The sequence below is a fragment of the Sinohyriopsis cumingii genome, unplaced genomic scaffold (genome assembly GCF_028554795.1).
Source record: "Sinohyriopsis cumingii isolate HCF-2022 unplaced genomic scaffold, ASM2855479v2 utg002371l, whole genome shotgun sequence".
Taxonomy (NCBI): Eukaryota; Metazoa; Mollusca; class Bivalvia; order Unionida; family Unionidae; genus Sinohyriopsis; species Sinohyriopsis cumingii.
This window is the reverse complement of record NW_028316196.1, coordinates 293554-315798: the sequence shown is the minus strand read 5'-3', so window position 1 is coordinate 315798 and position 22245 is coordinate 293554. Positions and strand designations below refer to the sequence as shown.

The 22245-nt window shown below is 36.8% G+C and overlaps 1 protein-coding gene across 5 annotated transcripts in view; it reads right to left on the bottom strand.

The window, feature by feature from the left end:
* Nucleotides 1–22245, bottom strand: part of LOC149770780 (uncharacterized) — a 75540-nt gene that overhangs the window by 33615 nt on the left and 19680 nt on the right. For all 5 annotated transcript variants that reach the window (XM_089949131.1, XM_089949132.1, XM_089949133.1 and 2 more), the window contains exons 2-4: nt 8959–9021; nt 6023–6099; nt 1877–1938 (exon numbers count right to left, since the gene is read on the bottom strand). In XM_089949131.1, coding sequence (XP_089805257.1) covers nt 1877–1938; nt 6023–6099; nt 8959–9021 — 202 coding nt within the window. The remainder of the gene's footprint in view (nt 1–1876; nt 1939–6022; nt 6100–8958; nt 9022–22245) is intronic.

The window sequence follows — 22245 nt, the reverse complement described above, 5'->3', positions numbered from 1 at the left end:
AGAAAATTATATGACCGTCAGTCAAGGGACCGGGTTGACTAGAAGAAAATTATATGACCGTCAGTCAAGGGACCGGGTTGACTGGAAGAAAATTATATGATCGTCAGCCAAGGGACCAGGTTGACTGGAAGAAAACTATATGACCGTCAGTCAAGGGACCGGGTTGACTGGAAGAAAACTATATGATCGTCAGTGAAGGGACCGGGTTGACTGGAAATAACAATATGACCGTCAGTCAAGAAACCGGGTTGACTGGAAGAAAATTATATGACCGTCAGTGAAGGGACCGGGTTGACTGGAAGATAACAATATGACCGTCAGTCAAGGGACCGGGTTGGCTGGAAGAAAATTATATGACCGTCAGTCAAGGAACCGGGTTGACTGGAAGAAAATTATATGACCGTCAGTCAAGGGACCGGGTTGACTGGAAGAAAATTATATGACCGTCAGCCAAGGGACCAGGTTGACTGGAAGAAAACTATATGACCGTCAGCCAAGGGACCAGGTTGACTGGAAGAAAACTATATGACCGTCAGTCAAGGGACCGGGTTGACTGGAAGATAACAATATGACCGTCAGTCAAGGGATCTGGTTGACTGGAATATAACTATATGACCGTCAATCAAGTGACCAGGTTGGCTGGAAGAAAATTATATGACCGTCAGTCAAGGAACCGGGTTGACTGGAAGAAAATTATATGACCGTCAGTCAAGGGACCGGGTTGACTGGAAGAAAATTATATGACCGTCAGCCAAGGGACCAGGTTGACTGGAAGAAAACTATATGACCGTCAGTCAAGGGACCGGGTTGACTGGAAGAAAACTATATGACCGTCAGTTAAGGAACCGGGTTGACTGGAAGAAAACTATATGACCGTCAGTCAAGGGACCGGGTTGACTGGAAGATAACAATATGACCGTCAGTCAAGGGTCCGGGCTGACTGGAAGAAAATCATATGACCGTCAGTTAAGGAACCGGGTTGACTGGAAGAAAACTACATGACCATCAGTGAAGGGACCGGGTTGACTGGAAGAAAACTATAGGACCATCAGTCAAGAGATCGGGCTGACTGGAAGAAAATTATATGACCGTCAGTCAAGGGACCGGGTTGCCTGGTAGAGAACTATATGACCGTCAGTCAAGAGACCGGGTTGACTGGAAAAGATCAGCCATACAGTCCCCATTATTTGGCAAAGTGATATTGCCACGTGCATTGAACGCAAGATCTAATGTATATGAAAAATGTTACGCTCGTTGTATTTTGCTTAGTCCCCATGCATCAACATAATTCAATGCAATCACTCAGTACTATCTCAATGCCGTGATTTATTGCGCGTACAATACAATATCAAATTGCAAATTTTAGCTTAGCTAATAATTTATTTATCACTTTTCACTTATTAGTAATTAACTGATATTTGGCTATACTACTCCAATACACCATGGTAAGCGTATATATATATATATATATATATATATATATATATATATATATATATATATATATATATATCTTTTTTATTGTTGTTCTAGTCAAGGTCGAACGTCCTATCCGTTAGCCATTTTTTGAAATAATCCGAAGGCAAAGCCTATAGAGGAATTTCCAGGGGTCAGTATCAAATATTTACTTTAGTAGGTGTTCTTTCTCTCTCAGAAAATCCATGAATAGCCTTTGATCATAACTGTGTGTAAAAGGCAGCATTAAGATCAGTAAAATATCACTCGTCTTACAAAACTGAAAGCATACGAAAATTAGAAATCGCAAATGAGAGCTTACACCGTATGTTAACATATGAAGTGTAATTTCCTCTTTTTTTATAGCTACTGACTCGTTGAATTCTTCAATTTTAGATTTTCCTTGGCAGCTTTTATTTACCTTTTGATATACGGTCGTGTGTTTCTGTTCAATTTCCTTCAGCTTTTCGCAGGAAAAACAAGCTACAAAGGAAGAAATTTTCGTCTTAATAGTCAAGCAATACATGAGTGAAAATAACAGTAACTAGTTCAGACAAAGCTGGTAAAGTGCCAGTATCATTTTGCTATATTGGATTTTAATTCATTATTGGCTGTTTAGTTTTTACATATCATAGATGTTAAAAACGTTAAAATTAAAATAAAAAACGTAAAAAACGCATTTTTTCTCAATAAATAAAAAACGAAAAAAAAACGTTCCAGTAGTTTTTAGGCAACACAAAAGTCAATATTTTACTTATTTACACGCTACATACCAGTTTTAAAGTTTCAGTGATACAAATATGAAAAAATGTCAAAAGTTTTAAACCGTAGTCCAGATAACATTGAAATTTTTTTCACTCAATGTCGTTATCACCATCTGACTGATCTGACCACTCTATGGTTTCCTCCATGTAATTTATATTGTCCAGCTTTTCCTTTAGGCGAAGATTTGCATGCACAAACACTACATCTCGCACTCTCTTGCACTGCATACGGTTTCGCTTTTTCGTGTGAATGAAGTCATATAAAAAACGCAAAAAAATAAAAAAAACGTAAAAAACGCGTTTTTCGAGGTAAAATAAAAAACGAAAAAAACGTTTTAATCATCTATGTTTACATATCTTTACTTCCGAATCATATGTAAACGATTTTGCATATGTCACACACACACACACACACACACACACACACACACACACACAGAGAAGCTTAACATATAATTACATAAAACATATTGCCATAAACCAGACTACCGCAGTATTTCAAGTGTCTGGCGACAATTTAAGAACTCCAGATCTTTTACTCATGAAGCTAGTGTCAATTTATATCATTATTTTTGTTGATGTTGTCATTATTATTGCTGATGCCACTGATGTCATTTTTGAAGCTGTTATTGCTTCTTTTCTTCTTGTTGCTGCTCCAAGTGGTCTTGAAGACATAATCGTGAGCTAATTATAATACATATACTAGAGGTGAAGTGCCTGATTAAGACTTTCCACGACTCTAGCGATATTAAAGGTGATAAAGGGATTCGTTGTTTTTAATCACATAGGCAAGCGCCATGGTACAAAAAGGTTTATCGAGCACTGATACCAATCCCTGAGTAAAAACAACACGAACAGTACGAATACCAAGCTGTAAATATTCGTTATGACGCCCCCTTACACGTGACAGTATCAGTGACGCACGACCTAAATCAACATATACTTTGGTCTCACTGGATAGTTTCGTATTTTGACACCCCACTAATTTTTAAGTTAGAAGGCATGAACCTAATTATCACATGCCTAGCATTTATAAATTCACACATAAGCTAAATCTATAATGTGGTTCAGATTTACTTTGAGTTAGGCTTGGAAATAGGTTGGCTTGTTGGTGACTGCCTGTCACAGTTAGATTTGCATTGGAGATCAAATGCGTAACTTGGGCTGCAAATGAGCTGTCGACTTGGCTTACGTATTTATGTGTGTCTGCTACAGAGGTAAATATCTAAAAATCTACATGGTTGAGGGGTGATGAAAAGTATGCTAATTTGTTATAGTACTAGTGAAGTTTATTCATGCATAAGGTACATACTGATTCTTTTAGCTGCCTTGTCACAGAAAAATATTCAAAATAGCTATTTCTTGTCAAAAATGAATGTAAAATTTAGGGGTTGGTGGCAGTGTTGGTTCAGTATAAAAACCACCAGTTGCATCAGGAATTAACCTGATTACTGCAGTCAAAATCTCACATGTATGCTTTCTACAAAAATCATTAGTTTGTTTTTATTTGTATCTTCAGTGTAAAATTATTCTCATTTTTCTGTAATTGGTCATCGTCGGATGAAAATTCACCAGATAAACTGTCCAGTGAGACCTTTTCTTTTAACTGAATCAGGGGAAGTCAGTATAACCGATCATCCTAATACTCTTATCACAGTTATGGTTCGTACTGCCGGTTTACCGCGGAATTGTTTTTTTGTCCGGTGGTACGTACCACGATACATTTTCACTGTACTGGTACTTTAATAGTTTCCTTAAGTAAGAAATTTACGGAAATTCCCAATTAATCTTGCTAAGAATTTAGTGATTTTAACAGCACGTTTTCAGTTTTTCGTGATAAAATAATTCAAATAATTATTGTTTTTACAGCAAAATTGTATTTTTCACAAATTAATGTTGAATATTTTAAATATAATTATATTCATTACCCTTTAATCACACGTTTAACACGTGTCACGTATGCCAAATTGGTGACAAATCGGGATATTGTGAAAAATATTCGGGCATAATCCCAACTGATGGACCTATTTCAGATTTTTTTTAAAAATCGTTCTTTTAAGTTATTTACCGGGGTATTTCAATATGTTTGGTACATGTATTTTGTTTATAAGAGAGCGGCTATTTTCTGTTCTCTGTTTACTCAATTTCTCAAGTCCACTAAAACGTTTTCGTTTCTTGAGAAGGTGCGTTTTATGTTTACTTCCCTCTCTGATAAATATATTGCCTGGATGTTTCCAGCCTATTATATCAATAGCGTAGCTAGTAAATTGTCGGCTTCAGTGTCAACACTTCCTGTCTTTATGAACATGCTATTTAATGTCAGCCCAGTGTCTTTCAAAGGGTTTCAGATGTTAGTGTGCGCTTAATCATCCCACTTTTGATGCAGTTTTAAGATTACAACTTATTCAGCAATTAACATATATATAGCAAATTCATCTGCTGTAAGGTACTGACCATTTAATTTTCTGAGGGGTGCTATTTCTTTCAAGCCCTTATATGTTTTTCTTTCTTTAATCTCAAGATAATTAATTTTTACCAAATAATATGATGGATATAATATAATGTTATTTTGCTAAAAATTACTGCAAAGAATATTTGCAGTTATTGGCAGATAAAATTTTTAAATAGTGTCAGAAGATTACATTATCAGTCCCTGATATCATAGCGGTATACCATGGTACGTATCGCGATTTGTTCAGAATACCGCGGTTTGCCACGGTACAAAAATTGTTCGCGTTACCAGTTCTTAAGATGCACAGATAGCTGCTGTACCCCAATCAGAATAACCTCGGCCTTCTCCGACAAATCGAGAAAGAAAACTCTTCGTAATTCCTCGCCTCTGAGAACTTCGTTCTTACTACTTCAGTTCTCATGGAACAACATGGCGGCGGAAGGAAACAAAAACATAGTTGAAACAATCTCGGACTTTGCTATCGTAACATAAGAAGTGCACTCAGGCAGAGACAAATCACCAAACACATCAGATTGGTGTATTTTCCTACAGCTAATTCCGATATTATTTCACGACCTGACTGAGATGACCTAACTGTGTTCGATCTCTTTACCCCAGAGTAAGACGCTTACTTGCCTTGGAGGACGCAGCAAACTTCTGCATTAATAACTATCGCTCAACTTTTTCATGGCAACAAAGCGCAATATGACAACAACAACAAAAAACTGGCTGTGGCTCATCACTGATTGCTGGCATATCTGTAGAACTGCATAACTTGCCAAGGGGTCCAGGTTCAACGCCTAAAACCCCGATAATAAGTCTGTAAGAAGTACTGATATGCATCGTAGTTACACAAAAACCTTAAGGTTTTCGGTTTGGCGAAATATGATTTAGGGCGTTTTGCCCAGTTTAGGTTGGGCGAAGTCTGCTTTAAGGCGATTTGCCCAGCTAAGTTTGTGCAATCAGAGCTATAACAAGAAAAATTGCTGCTTTGTGTGTATCAGAGACTCATACCATTTTTGTTTAGCTGGACTCAGCCCCGTAAGGACGTTTTTTGGTTTTTTTTTTTCTTCTTCAAGCGGCTTTGATTTGTTCGCTGGGAAATGAGTGTAAAGTGCCTTGCGTAACAACCAGTAAGGCAGCCGACCCAGACGGGCCTTACAATCAAACACAGTACATGGTTCAGACATGACGTTCGTTAAACATTTTTTTTTTTTTGTTTCTATAGGTGCTATGTTTATTTTCTTCAGTGATACTTTTCTTTGTTGACAAAAATATGAAAATGTAATCTCTGATTATGTATCTGCAAATTAAAATTTCGGAACAAAATGATCTAAAGTCTTGATCGCACCTTTTTCACAGTTTGAACCCTCGAAACCTGGACAGCAACTCTCATGGTATTGTACGCATACTTTTTTCTTGACATATCTGAAAAAGAAAATTGAAGAGTTTAGAAATAGAATGTATCTTTGTCTCCCTGCGAACAAAATCTTTATCGCATTCTTTGGACTGTTTTTGTAAACAAAATATGTCTGTCTAAATTGATCGATCAATCGATTGATTAAATGATTGATCGATCGATTGACTGGTTGCTTGGTTCGTTGAGTGATATTGGAGAGGCAATGTATGACAAGTATACAAAAAAAATCAATAGCGATTTACTCAGTTACTAGAAACACAAGCCTATAATTGTAGGGAACCTGAAGAAATGAGAATACAATTGTGACGCTTTTGAAATTAAAATAATGTCATCAATTATTTTTGTGGACTAACAATCGCGAAAAGGGAAAAAAGTAGGCAAACTTTTTCTTTTTTTGGGTGGGTGGGATAGAAGATCCAGCTAATCTGCAACTTCAATTGGATATTTAATCTTAAATATTTCTGTATTCAATAAAACTTTGATCAGCGTTTATAGTAGGATTGCCTATTATGTTTTCCCTTGGAGCAGCATATATTCCTGATTAAAGCTCATTTGAGATAAATCCATCTCATCAAACAATTATGCTGGGTCAATGCGTATTTCTCAGATTGCGGACTTCCCACCTTCAACTTAGTTGGCAGTTCGGAAACAAAACGTGACGGAGAAAACGATAAAGATAAAAGAGTTAACATACACAAGCCCCCCCCCCCCTTGAAATTCTCAAAAGAAAAATTATTTCATTACAACTTTCTAAATAGATTTTCCAGACTTTGTAATTGAGTAAGATATAAGAAAATATCGAATTTCGTGTGAATGTTCTGGTTGTGATACATTTACGTTTTTTAAGATTTAATTATTGACAGTACGATTGCGCTGTTTAATTCATTTCACTAGGTATAAATTCCATGCAATGAGAAGGAGATTAAAGAAAAAAGTTCACTTTCCTGATACGTTCTAAAGATATAAAGTACTCTTTTAACTTTGAATATTTGTGGTCCTTTCAGTCGATTCGAAAAATGAATTCATGTTCAGTGGAACCGTTGCTATCAAATATAGCAATTATAAACTATAAAATATAGGGACCAGATACCTGGTGTAAAATAACTACTCCGAAAACCCGAGTCATTCCTGGACAGATAACATGCAAATCTTTTTTTTCTTAACCTTTTGAGCTTAAAAATCTAATAAAGATGAAAACCGTAACCTATAAACAGTACCTTGAAGTAATAAAGATGAAAACCGTAACCTATAAACAGTACCTTGAAGTGCACAAGTTACACAATCTTCTAACCTACATGTTTTCTGGACCAGGTTTTGAATTTGTCAAATGTTCAGATTTTTAAGTTAGAAGTCTCACGCTGAAAAAAATATTTCCATAATAATGGGTTAGATTTGAAATGATGTGTTTTAAAAAAGGTGTCACGAGTGCTGACCACGTATCATAAATGTTGTTGTAAATCCCATGCTAATATGAGCATTCCATCCATTCAGGAAAATTAGTATCAACACGGTTTTCAATATATTCAGTGTGGCAGCAATATTGGACGTCTGCGGGCACAAGTTTAATTTAAGACCAGCAAAATAGCATAAGCAGTCTGTTGGTAAACTATATAACGCCAGAGCTGTCTTACGGTGAAACTTTCAATTATTTGATGTACAAACCTCTTTATATGATGTACTTTTGTTCATAAATTATGTGCAAACGCCTTTATATGCGGTACCTTTGTAATTAGACGACATCTAAACCTCTTTATATAAGGTGTTTTCGATCTTATATTATGTACAAACATATAACATATAATTACATTTTAACCAAAGACAGCTCTGGTGTTCCATAATAAACACCAAAGGTCGATATGACCCACAATTCTGGAGAAGCATCAATATCAAGAGTTTCAAGTTCCCAGCCATGATGGCCATCTTGGATGTCAGATCGGCATGATTTTCATTCAGGACCAGCTACGCACCATAAGAAATCTTCTGATGTGAGCCCCATGTCGATACGACTTTCCATCTAATAGTAGTAACGACAGGAAGATGTTCAAGACGGTTTCTATAGCGGTCATATTTGAGATGATATTGACGCCAGATTTTCAGGATGGCTGCCATGGTGTCCATAATGGATGTCAGATCAGCACCATCTTCATTTAGGACAAACTAGATATTTTAAGAAGTCTTCTGTTAGAAGCCAAACTTTGAAGCGATTTTCCATTTACGAGGAGCACCGACAGGAATATTTTCACGACGGCCGCTGTGGTGACCATATTGGAGTCAAATTGGCACAATTTTCACGTAAGACCAGATAGACACAGTAGAAGGATTTCTGTGGAAACCCCAAGTTTATATGACGTTACATAGAGATTTTCAAGATCGCTGCTGTGGTGACCATATTAGATGTGAGATGGGAAACATTTTTATTTAAGACCAAATATATATCATCCGGGGCATCTGAGTGAAACCACAATATTGATAAGTCTATCAATTCAGGTGCAGTAGAAATAACAAGATTTGTAAGATGGTGACTGGCGCCCACATTTGACGTCCGGGCGTCATCATTTTCATTTAGAACCAACTAAGATATCATAATAAATCTTCTAGTGAAAACCCCATGCCGATATGACTTGCTGTTCGGAAGAAGTAGCCATAACAAGATTTTCAACATGGCTGCTGTAGCTATTGATTTTTGAACAATGCTATTTTAATTTAGGATAAAATAGATCATGGGATGAATGTGTGTGTGGAATTGCATGGAAAATTTTCCAAGTAATTTAGGAGGAGAAACTATATCAAAATTACGCTAACGGACGGACAGGCGACGAACAACAGGCCCTCCAATAAGTTCTTCAGGTCTATGACATCTGACTCACCTTCTCGTTTGATAATCGAAGCACGGTTTTTCATCTTCTTTCAGACAACGTATGCATTTATTTCTGAAATAGATATATAAATATACACTGTGAATTCTTTTTTATTCATAGAGTATTAATTTTGTGGATTTTCAGAAATATCTTTAACGTAAATGTAAGTTTCAGCAAAATGGTACATTTTCAACTACACTGACACTATCAAGAAATGTTTGTGGAAAATGTGTATATTCTGCCACATTAAAAGCTATTCATTGACTGGTTTCCTGGCCATGCGGCGTATTTTGTTGTTGTTGTTGTTGTTGTAGGGTTTAACGCCATTTTCAGCACACGATAGGCTATACATGGCGGCCAGTATTAATGGTGGAGGAAGAACCCGGGAAAATCACCGGAAAGAACCACCGACCCACGAGAAGCTACTGGCAGGCTTTCTCACATACCCACATTGGCTGAATCCGAGACTCGAACCCACGCAGACAGAGGTGAGATGGCAGTGATCCGTAACGGAGAGCGCTTTAGACCACTCGGCCACTCGGGGCCCCCGGCGTATTTTGTGATTTTGTCTTTAAGCATATATATATATATATATATATATATATATATATATATATATATATATATATATATATATATATATATATATATATAGTAATGAAATTAATAAACTAAACACGGGGGGATGTGGTAAATCACGATACTCGATCTTGTTTCAAAATTAAAAGGCTGACATTCAAATGCAGTACCCACATTGATATTATTTCCCACAGAACCCGTTTTAAAACTCTCTTCTTGTTTAAGCGCAACACTTGGACGTGGACTTTGAATTATCACTGAACATCATTTCAACATCTCTTCCAAATGCTCATTCATCACAATGGTTTGCCTTCATTGTTTCTTCATTTCTTTCCATGTTAATTATTTTAGATGCACTGCAGTTTCAAATCTTGTTTCAGAATGATTTTTTTAATTATCGATATTGTATATAAATACATCACTCCCAAAGAAGTATGTTCAAAACTATTTTAGCTGGTTACAGAAGCGTATGTATTTTTTTTTTTACTCGTTTCGAATTCAACAGTGCTTAAAATCCCGAAAGAAGGACAGATATGTAAAATGATAGGTAGTAAGATAGACATGTAAATACTTGCATCTACATTTTATGGACCTTATGCCCGGATAATAATGATTAATCTTTCTAAATCGGTGACATATAATAGCTTTTATCTAATACACTTTGCTACCTGAGGTCAAAAATGATTCATGAAATTTATGCTAATTTTGCCTGTTTTCACTGGGTTCTGCTCTTGAGTTCCGAAACACCGCTAAAAATGGGGAAGGCACAGGACAAAGTTGTTTTCTCAACAACTTTCCTAGTGTAGCAAAAGTTAACTCATACTTTCATTTCTTTCATCTACTTTAATTAACATTTATGTTTATCCCAATTAGGATCACAGTGTGATGTCAAGAGCAGACAGCTGCTAAAAATGCCTGCTTTTGTAAGTTCTGAAAATATGCATGAAATCAAACACAGTACACTAACTTTACTTTCCATTGAAATAAATAATACAGAGATGAATTTACATGCTTTATTTAGTATACGCACTTACGAAGTTCACAAATAAAAGAATTTATCGGCTTTCTATTTGTTTTGAATATAGTTTACGCTTCAAGTCAAGAAAGTTAAAATGGCCATCTATGTATGTATGTATGTATGTATGTATGTATGTATGTATGTATGTATATTGACACATTGATTTACAGTAGTCCTCTTCTTACAAATCTTTCTCTTTATTTTAATCAGGGTGACAAAAGAAAATCACTTATCGTTCAAAAGGAACAAGAGCCCGAGATCTCCTGTTTGTTTCAGAGGGCTATTAGCGAAACTGAAGCCATATAAATACCTGTTTGCTATTTGGTTAACAATGGGGTCCTTATGAGAAGCTGAAGACCACCTGAGGTACCCGCTGGTGATGAGTGGTCAAGGAACTATCAAATTTTTATTCCTAAGTCATATACAGAGGAGATTCTTAGTCTAGCCGATGAAACTCCTTTGGCTGGTCATTTAGGGATCAATACAAATTATCACAAGATCTTAAGTCATTTTTATTGGCCGAAAATTGAAAGTGATGTTTTTATATACTGTAGATCTTATCACACTAGTCAAAGGGTAGGAAAATCCAATCAAGAGATGCCTACGTCTCATCTACAATCTATTCCTGCATTTGACGAACCATTTAGCAGAATAATGGTAGACTGTGTCGGCCTCTTACCTAAGACCAAGTCAGGCAACCAATACTTGTTGACCATAGTGTGTTTCTCCACAAGATTCCCAGAGGAAATTCCTTTGAGGAATATTAAAACTAAAACCATAGTAAAATCTGTCCAATCTTCTCAGGGGTCACATTTTGTGTCTGGAATTTTCCAGCAAGTTATGCGTGAATTAGGCATTCAGCAATTTAAGTCTTCTGCTTATCACCCTGAAAGCCAAGGGGCTTTAGAATGATTTCATCAAACTTCGAAACATATGATTCGGTTTGATGCTCGAAATGATTGGAACGAAGATGTTCATTTACTGGAGTTTGCTGTTAGTGAATCAGTTCAATAATCCTTATGACCTTTGAACCAGTTTTTGGAAATGTATTCCGTTAACCATTGAAGTTGTTAAAAGAGAAACTTCTTTCAAATAAAGACACAGAAATTAATCTTCTAGACTTTGTTTCTAATTGTAAATATAAGTTGTCAAAGGCTTGTGATATTGCAAGTACTAATCTGCACTCTACTCAGTCAAAAAAAGTTAAGGTATAACAAAAATAAAAACGAAAAGAGTTTTCAACCTGTTGATAGAGTTCTGGTTCTCTTGTCTATAGCTACAAATCCTCTTCAAGCTAGGTACTATGGTCCTTATACAGTTGGAAAAAAAAGTGATTTATATTTTATCATTAATACTCCAGGGAGGCGAAAATAAAACACTTTTGCCATATAAATATGTTAAAGGAATATGTTAAAAGAGATAGCCCTAGTACTCACGCAGTCAATTTAGTTGTATCTGTCTAACACAGCGAGGATTTAAGTGATGGAATGAAATCAGACTGTAGTGAATTTCGAGTAACCGATCTTCGGAATTCAGAAACTTTCACATCTACATCCACAAGAATAGAATGAACTAAAACATTTATTATTTGAATATGATAATTTGTTTCCAGATGTTCCAACAAAAACAAATAAAATCTACCATTACGTTGAACTTGTAGATTCCAAACCTTTGAAACAGCATCCATACAGGATGAAACATATCAAACATGAATGTTTGAAAAAAAGCAATTCAGTATTTACTGGATAGTGATTTCATATAACCTAGTAAAAGTGACTGGACTTCACTATGTAATCTTGTACCAAAACCAGGTAATACTTTCCGCATGTGCAAAGACTATAGAAAAATGAACACTGTGACCAAAACATATTTATTTCCATGGTCAAGAATCGATGGCTGCATTGACAAAATTGCAAATGCAAATTATGTTACCAAATTTGACCTTCGCTCTTTCGCTCTTTTCTATTACTAAGTTTAAGCTCATAGAGTTGTAATACCTGCAAATGGTCTTAAACAATTGTATTTTGTTCACCTAATTAGTTACATTTTCGTATTCAGTATACGTGGGCTCATGTTGCTCTATTCTATATCGCTGCTCAGGTCTCAATTTATTCCATCCATCACTTTCATATTTTAATATTCTCTCGATCCGGACTATAACACCATGGTCTATCATACTCTAGACATCGATAACCACCATTGAAAGGTAATAAGTCACCACACACAAAGACATGTGTGCGTTCAAGGTTTTGGTTTGGTCTGTTAGTGTTTTCCGGCACAGCAGCACGAGTAGGCCATTTAGTGCTGAGGCAATGGAAGTAAAGTGTATTTGCCCAAGGACACACCACGGTAGCTGACTTAGGCTGGTCCAATGATAGGGTTCTAACCCGTACCTTTCGATCATGAGTTCAGCACGCTAAGCATTGAGCCACCGCTGACGCCAGTGTAAGTTAAAGGTAAGTATACGTACGGACTGGTGGAGAGACATAAATATAATACATGGACTTGCAGACCGAAAACGGATTTCGAGAGATAAAAGCTGACAGTCATCTACATTCATACATCTATCTGAGCATACATAAACGAGAAACATTAAGCGTGATTCATAAACCAGCTTAGACGACTAAACGTCTCAAATTCAGCAAATCTGCCCAAAAAGCTTTTCTTTCAACCTTTTATTTCAAACGTTCTTGACCTCGACCGATTTCTGTCAGAAATGTAGGTGAGGAAACATGGTGTTGACATTTTTATAAATGAGTCTTTACAAAAACATTTATCCAGACCATTACAAGGAACGTACAAACCACGATCATGCCATATCTACAAGCATGCTGTTCTTATCACGTCCAAAAAAAAAATTAGGTCACAATTCACATTATTTACAGTTTTACGTAGACATCTGCAGTAAACGCAAATCAAGGAATGTAGTTATTGAGGTCCTGCCGTATGCTTTGATAGTTTATTATATTATATTTTCACACTGTATCTAGCATGAAAAAGGATAGTATTCACATTCTAAATAATATTTTTTTACACTCCCTGGACAAATTTGAAAATGATCAGATGTAAATTAGCCATGTACTTCATTTCACTTGCCCTATCTATCAAACTCTATATTGGTCTCGCTTCGTCAGGCGGAAAATGTTACGAGTTTATTAAGCTGGATTACATGCCATAACGGAGAGGATATATACATATATTTACACGGTCCAATAGAATCTTCGTAAAATGGTGAAATAGAGTCATTGTCTTCATAGTCTTCAGCAAGATTAAAGAATCGCAAGAAGAAAAAAAAACGTTTAGTTCTTGGGGGTTGGGGTGTTGAGTGTGTTTCTTTTCTGGTGGTGGTGGGTTCTCACCCAATCATTCGGTACATGACAGATTATACACGATAGACAGTATATTTGGTGGAGGATTACCACGGGAATACCGCAAAAAGAACCATCTCCACCATCGGAAAGCTACTGGCAAAAGGTGATTTGTGGTAGTGATCTGTTAAGTTGAACGCCTTAAACCGGTCGGCCACCAGGGACCACACAAAGAAACTACTCGACTACAGTCACTGACTGTTACAAACGAAGCATAATATACTAATATACGTGCTAAAGCCCCGCTTCCGACAGGCGAAACTATTTATTTCAAGTAAATCGTATTAAGTATCCCATTTTAAGTCTTCAAATGGTAAAATAGTAGACTCTTTAATATATCCTTTTAAAATCTTGTTAAAAATGAAAAATGTTTTTTTTTTCGCGAAGTTTTAATTTTAAAACAAAAATGGCACTCTAGATGGATATTATCCATCTTGTGTGTGCGTGCGTGCGTGCATGCATGCATGCATGTATGGTAATTTTTTTTACGGCACCATAACACAAACGTGGCTATGTAGTGATAACTAAAGGTCATGTTTGAAAAATGTAAAACTGAACTTCACAATAATTTAGGAAGCTAAATTCTTCCAAATAAATGTAAGCATTAACTATGAAAAGATAAAATATATAACGAAAAGATGTTAAACTATTCTTAAAACATTAAAATTTCTTATAGATCAAAATATTCTGTGGTGGTAGGTTCTAACAGTTTGTACAAGCAGCTCGCGTCAAAATACTAACGTCCCACAGGGATGAAATAGATCCACTCGACAGAATGTGCTCCGCTGTCAATGGACACTGGCATTGTATGCATTCTGGTCCAAGTTCGCCTGTCAAGAGACATACGTGAGTCAGGTATGTGATTCTGATACACGATCGGCTACAATACCATCTCGTCTCTCCGATTTCTTTTACAGGAGGTATGCCACTCTCCAATAGTGGGTTTGTGGAGTTTTCGTTGCACATGTATTGCATGGTATAATGAACATGCTGATTTATATAATATTTTAAGTCAGTAAATGGAAACGTCCATTTGGAAATGGGTGACTGCACGGCAGCTTTGTCTGACTTATCTGCCATTTTATTACACCTTATATCAATGTTATTAAACATCCAACAGCACAAAGTACATTTCATACTTTGTGTAAGAACATTATGTTTCTGTAAGATCTGGGAAATTAGCTGATTATCAAATCTGACGTTCTGCAAGGCTTTTAATGCGGAAATGGATTCAGAAACAAAAATATTTTGAAAATTGTTTGTCTTTTCCTCTTTTTTTGTTGTTGTTTTGTTTTGTTTTGTTTTGTTTTGCTTTAATTATTTGAAAGGTTTCAATATATCTCAAGACAATGAGTATAGCCGCGATTTCTGGAGTAAAAAATTAGGTTTTATTTGGTAATTTGTTTCCAGATGGTGCTATGGGGTGTCCTTGTGCCACTCACAATTTGTCTCCATCTACTAAACCATAGATGCGTAGGAAAGGAGAAGCTCTAAATGCACTAAGACATAAATTAAGTCTTTCACTGTGTATCGATCGCAACAAGCATAATGCACTAAGACATAAAGTAAGTGATTCACATCAAGCATCATCGAGTGAGATCTACCAGCTGATCCGCACACAATTAACCATAGTCAAGTTTAGTTCTTACTAATGACATGAAGAACCGGAGCAAGACTTTCCGATCTCTTCCCTAATCTGTGTTTGCCAGGACTCGTATTAAATCCATGGCTTTTTTTACAGTTGTCCCTGAGATATCTAATATGCGAGAGAAGGATTATTAGACATCGAATATCGGCACTAAAATTGGCTCTCCTCCACAACAGGAATAAGCCAAGCAATGTAACTGGAAGACGTAAACAGTTAGATTTTATTTGGGAATATTTTAAAACAAATTTTTCTGCCCATTTCTGTACGTTGTTGATGCTTATCTGTACCTAACGTCAAATAGTATGTAAAATCGTTGATCTATACAAGATTAAAATGTCGTTGGCATATAACAAGCAGTCAGTACCCGGATTAAGGTATTTCACTATGCTAATGATTCTGAATAGGGCGACTGAAAATTATCAATTATCTGCCCTACATCCATTCCTGAGGATAGCTGTCCGAAAGAGCGCTGTTCACTTTAGTTCGGAAGTTTCTTTCAAAAGCTTGGAGAGAAAGTTAGGTCAGCGGCCCCTTACACCTTCCTCCGAGTAAGAAAGAAGGCAACTATACATTCTTTCATTATAAAAGTCTCAAGAATGAATTTCATCTGACAAGACTGTCGTTTGTGCTTCTCTGGCGTCTGAATCCACACTGAATGTCTGGAAGTAGTTTGTTGGCTTCGAACTGCCAGATTATTATATCATGTATTATCCGTACCATGGTTTCACTTACATATTTTCGTAATGATATAGGACTATAGTATGAAAGGTTCGACTTGGTCTTATCCAGGCTTGTGTACAGTATAACATCTGCTTCTCTCCGAGACTGGGAAAAGTCGCTAGTTTCTCATTTGTATTGCAAATGTTTACTTGTGCATTTATGGTATGTCAGTTAAGTGTTTCAAGACGTTCATACTGGATATCATCTGTTCCTTTTTGACGTGTTATGGGCTGAATCGAAAGAGTTTTGTAACTCTCTCAAAATGGAAGGTTGGTTGTGATCTTCAGCGTTAGTAGTTTTTATAATAATTCTCTTGTGAGGAGATGATTGAGAAAGTTTCGGCCAATGTATCTGTGATTTCCGGTACTGTTGTCGGCCTTTCATCAGATGTCTTTAAATGTTTAATATAACTGCTTTTATTTTTGACAATGATTGTTCGTACCATATTCCATACTAATGTAATATTGAGTCGAGAGTTCAACACAGAAACACAAAATCTTCATGTTTTCCTCTTTCTATCTCTAAACGTACGAAGAGCTTTAAACCGGTGTATACGGTATTGTTTAGATTCAGATTGTTCAGTTCTTGGAATGGCATTGAAAAGTTGAATGACCCTTTTCCGTTCCCTGATGTCGTCATCGCATGCATCATCAATTATGGACACGCTTGGGAATAGCAAATATTTTAGTTGAGCCAATGAGCGGAAGTGGGAGCTGATTGGTTGCGGTTTCTGTTGTAGCAGCCAGATGTACCCATGCAATTCGAAATTTTGACCGGATGTAAGGTTGTGTTATTCCATGTGAATTGGTAAGTCGTGAAACGTACGATTTTATCCGGAAATAATCTGCTCACGTCGCCGAATGGACATTTGAACCGACCGAAACACAAGATCAGCCGCGAGAAAATTGTACGCGGATGTGTTGAGACAGATTTTTTTGCACCTATTTCTCAATTTAATGATTAGGTAATATCAGACCTAAACGGTCATTTTGTATCAGTACAGGCCGGGGGGGGGGGGGGGGGGGGGGGCTGATGTATGGGACAGTTGAATCCCCAGCAACAGCATGGAGTATCTTTGTAAATAGAGTACTGGATCAACTACATTGTCAAAACGATCAGCTGCCAGACTTGAATCAGAGAAGGATCGAAAAGATTTTCAATCTGGCTATTTCAATTTCCATCTCTGCCCGAACACTTGAGACTTGGGAATATTACTTTTTAAATACACCGGAAAGTGGTCACACCACAGGTCCACACTAACTTCAAAGAAATGTCAAATAAAAGAGATGGGTTGCACATAGTCAGATTGAAGAACGAGTTTGATCCTGTGGCAGGATTGTAGATAGTTATACAGCTTATCACGAAAAAGGCAAACACTACTATCGAGACGCCCAAAACTGATCCTTTGGGGAAATCTAAGACGATAGCGGTTGGCTGCTTTTTAAGTGTGTCAAATTTAAGCGACATTCATTAGATGAGTTGGGAATCGTAATTTCCATACTGATATTGGTAAGAGGTTTGCTGTTCTTTTCTTGTTCTGGATTTACATGTTCTTTCGTTGTAGCATGGAAGTGGTGGAGCTGATATTTACTACACTCTCAAACTGCACATTTGCTTTATCTGCTTCACTGTCTGCTTGGGTGGCTGCTAACATGCATTTTGTTGGCGTTGAATCTATTAACTGTGTACTTTGACCTTCTGGCCATGTAATGCTAGTTTTGGTATAGACAGTATTTGCAGAAATTTCTTTCTTCACTTTAGCCGTTTTCAGCATTGGTTTATACCAGTGAACTACCTCTTCGAATGAGTTCTGAGCTGTCAGTGACATCACTTTTATTTTGAAATTTTACCCCATTCCTATAAATATAATGATAACAAAATCAAGAATTACATTTATAGATCTGCTGGTTTAATCCTTAATTTATTTACATTTTGCTTATTCTCTGTGAATTCCTTTTGAAAATAAGACAAAAAAGATCAACCGCTTCAACAAGATTTTTGAACTCATAAACGTCTGGTGGCAGCAGCGTTGAGAGAGAGAGAGAGAGAGAGAGAGAGAGAGCAGCTTGTATGCCAATCCATACAGTAGTTTCTGACTGGCAAATTCCAGCCAATCCATGCAGCGTTTTCTGACTGGTTGAATTCCAGCCAATTGATATAGCGGATTCTGACTGCTCAAATTCCAGCCAATCTATACAGTCTGACATGTTGAATTCCAGCCAATCCAAACAGTGATTTCTGTCTGGTTGAATTTCAGCCAATCCATACAGCGGATACTGACTGCTTGAATTCCAGGCAAGTCATATAGCGGTTTCTGACTGGTTGAATTTCAGCAAGCCTAGGAGTAGAATTAGGGATTTTGTTCTAATCAAGCGTCTTCGCAGCGCTGTCGTTGAAGTCCAACTGGCAACTTGAAGTAGTAACAATGAATTGATAATAGCCGTTTTCAGATAACCAGAAGGTTGACTATTTGAAATGAATGTTTTACTATTCCTTGTGAAATATATGCATTTTGACAGAAAAAAATATAAATTAATGACTTCACAACTTACCACGTCCAACACTCCTGGCAAAGTATCCTAAAATGCAGTAATAGATTACAAAGAAGAATTGATGAGGGATATCTTCCGCAAAATGTAGACGATTCACAATCGGAGTAAAGATAATCTAGTTGACCACTTCTGATATATCTGAGACATTTTGCTTTTATGTCCACCCAATTTAGAGTTATTTCTTGTTCTTCTTTACGACTATGATGATGACGATGGCTACGATGATGATAACTATGGCCGGAATGTAAATAATCAAATTAAGAATGGCATTAAATTTGCTGCATGAAGTTTATATTGGCTGCTTATAAATATGTCAAATTAGGTCTCAGAATAGATCATCTCGTAACAGATCATAGCAATGGAAAATGCATACACCACTGCTGACGCTGAATGCATTTTTAAATCAACACTGAAATGCAACGAAATTGAATGTAAAGCACGAACTAGATAGAGTGTCAGGCAATACACATTTGCCAGACTCCATCATTCTATACCTGGTGAGTATCTCTGTTCACTGCCAATAAATCAAACAAACACCGGTTTCTGTGCGGGATTCAGAGTTCCATTATGCTTCCTATTTATGCCTTGCTGTATCTAAGAGTTATTTTACTGGCTTTTCTAGTTAGGATACACATTTACGTATTTTCCAATGCAGACGTCATACGTCTCAAGAAGAGGTCAGCATGTTGTGTCACAATTCAGCAAAAGGTAGGCATATTTTAGTAAATATAAGACAGGTTTATGCATGTTTTGAAGAAAACCAGCTTAAAACTGCCAACTCTATTGGATAGAGATGAAGAAAACTCGAAAGAAACGAGAGTCGAAATGGACAGGAAACAGTTACACTCCAAATGGAACAGAAAAATTGGTTCTACTTCGCATGCCTCCAAAATAAACAAATCTTAAATTGCTGGTATTTGTCAGGATTTTTCCACTCCCACCAATGGTAATATCGGCTGACAGAGCCGTTCTATCATAGATACGTAAACGTTACCTGTCTGTGAAATAAACAGATCCCCCCAAAAAAAAAATAAGAATAAAAAAAAATAATAATAGTAAGTCATAAAAATAGGTTACGTTTAACGCTAGTCCGTCTCATTCATTTTAATGGCAAATGGACTGTAAAGTAATAACCATTTTACGCCATCGTTGGTACATTTTTAAATAATTAGTTTTATTTCTTTAAATGATCCCTCATTGATGTAGGTCAATATGCATAAAAGTGTAGATTTTATCACTATGTAAGGGCAATCATATTGCTAAACTTTTTGCCGCTATCGGTTCGTGTTATTATCATGTGCACACACACACAAAAAAAAAACGTCATCAGAATATGTGGTGTATGCTAATTCAAAACTATGTAGGCACTATCAATGCAAATCTAGCGCCATGTTTGATGTATATCTTTCGATAATTTGCGGTCCCTTGTTCTAGTGGCGCTCTACAATTTCGTATTTTGCATAGGGGTTAGAATTTTAAAGAAAAAGACTTTCCCCAGGTGTCTTCACTGGTTATACTGGCTACTTAAAAAAGACCTTGTATATCTTAGGTATTGTTCCAAGAACCTTTATTTTGGTGTATGATTGATGGGTGTAATATGGGTAGAGTATACAGCTTGGTTTTGCTGCACCTTTCAAAAAGCTGCTAGCTCCACTTGGCCATTTTCACTTCCTGGACTTCAGAGGTAAATTGTAAAAAGAAGAGCCGATAACTTCGTTCACATTTTATATATGTGGTTATTCATCCATTGCACTTTCAGAAGCTGGTATTGTCTAGTTGGGCAAAATTTATTTTCCCAATTTTAATAGGTGCTAATGATAGTTTACTTTGGACTAATTCCTGGTGATTTTTTTAGCACAATGGAGCAGTCATTTTAGTTAGCAGTGTGCTTCGGTCAAGTGCAGTTTCCATAAATACAATATCCAAGGAAATGTCAGCCGTATTACATGAAAGTATCATAGAGATATGTCAAAATTCTCTCCACTGTGCATGTTTCAAGTGCAAACAACCTGACCTTACATACGTCACTTTCGTAAAAGTACACAATAACTGGTGATCGCACCTTCAGCTAATATTCAAGACTCTATGATATAAAAATGGTACTAACAGCTGCCTCGTTTGGCGGTCAGCATTAAGAAGTTAGTACAAGGACTGTTCGGCCTGGTGTCTGCGGCATGATGCCCCAGTACTAGACATAACTATAAACTGCCACACTGCAGACATGGTAGCGATAAGACTAAAAAATTGGTTAAAGCTACGTTAAAAATCCGAATCACACTTAATTCAAGATATATCTAGCTCTTGTCTTATTATTTTCAACACGTACGTCACTGGACAGTGTGTAACATTTTTTTGTTGAAGTATTACGGAAAATGACCGTGTCGATGTATCGATATATCGATGTATCGCGGCTTGTATCCCGGACAGCAAGACTTTGGTGATTATGTTTCTAATGGTCATTTTGTAAAATATAAGCCATCGGCTGTACCACATGTGGATTTTGTGATTTTAGACTATTTTGACATTAAATTCCTAGCATGCCTTATATCGCCGCTATCGTGTGGATAATGAGAATAGTCAAGTCATGGTCTATAAAAGATGTACATGGGAACAAGACTGTACCTGAAATCATGATGCCACTGGATTAACGCGGTCATTTTGTGTGATGAAACGTGAAATTCAATTTATATTGTTCATATGAATTCACAGCCTTTAACGATTACCTCACTTGAGATAACTTTTGGTTATTTGTTGGTCATCCACTTATATACCGTTTAACAGCTGCCAAAAACACTTATCCCGATCTGTCATCACATAATACGAAGGCAGATCGGGGTGCCGTATATACTTGCTTTATAAGTCGAGTAAAACTACAAACAGCAAAGATCATGTTCTGCTGTAAAACTTTGTGCCTTCTCGATGAGGGTTTATGCTGTTTGTTCTACTAATTACTTCTAACAAACTGCATAGATATAGATCTGTCGGCGGCGGAAGATCTGGGTCTGTGCAGTTTGCAGTTTTACTCATTAGCCCTAATGAACACCATAGATCCCGATCTGACGGTGCATAATGGGACGGAAGATTTCGGTCCCATGTTGTTTACGGTTGGATTTAATTTGTACGCGAGTATAGACGGAGTTGGAGACGTCGTGAACAGAAATACATTGCTTTAAAAACTATTGCAGTAAGAGTGTATCTAATAACATTAGCAAGCTGAATGACATTTCTTTAGACCTGTTCTATGACGTGAGCAACAAGTTATTATTTCTATTTCTATCAATAATAATGAGCCACGCTAACTCAGCTGGTAGGGCGTCGGACTCGTAATCCATGAATCGCGGGTTCGATACCCGCCCAGGCTAGTCGCCTGCCTCTGTGTTTCCTTGGGCGCTTAACTCCCTTTTCCTCCGC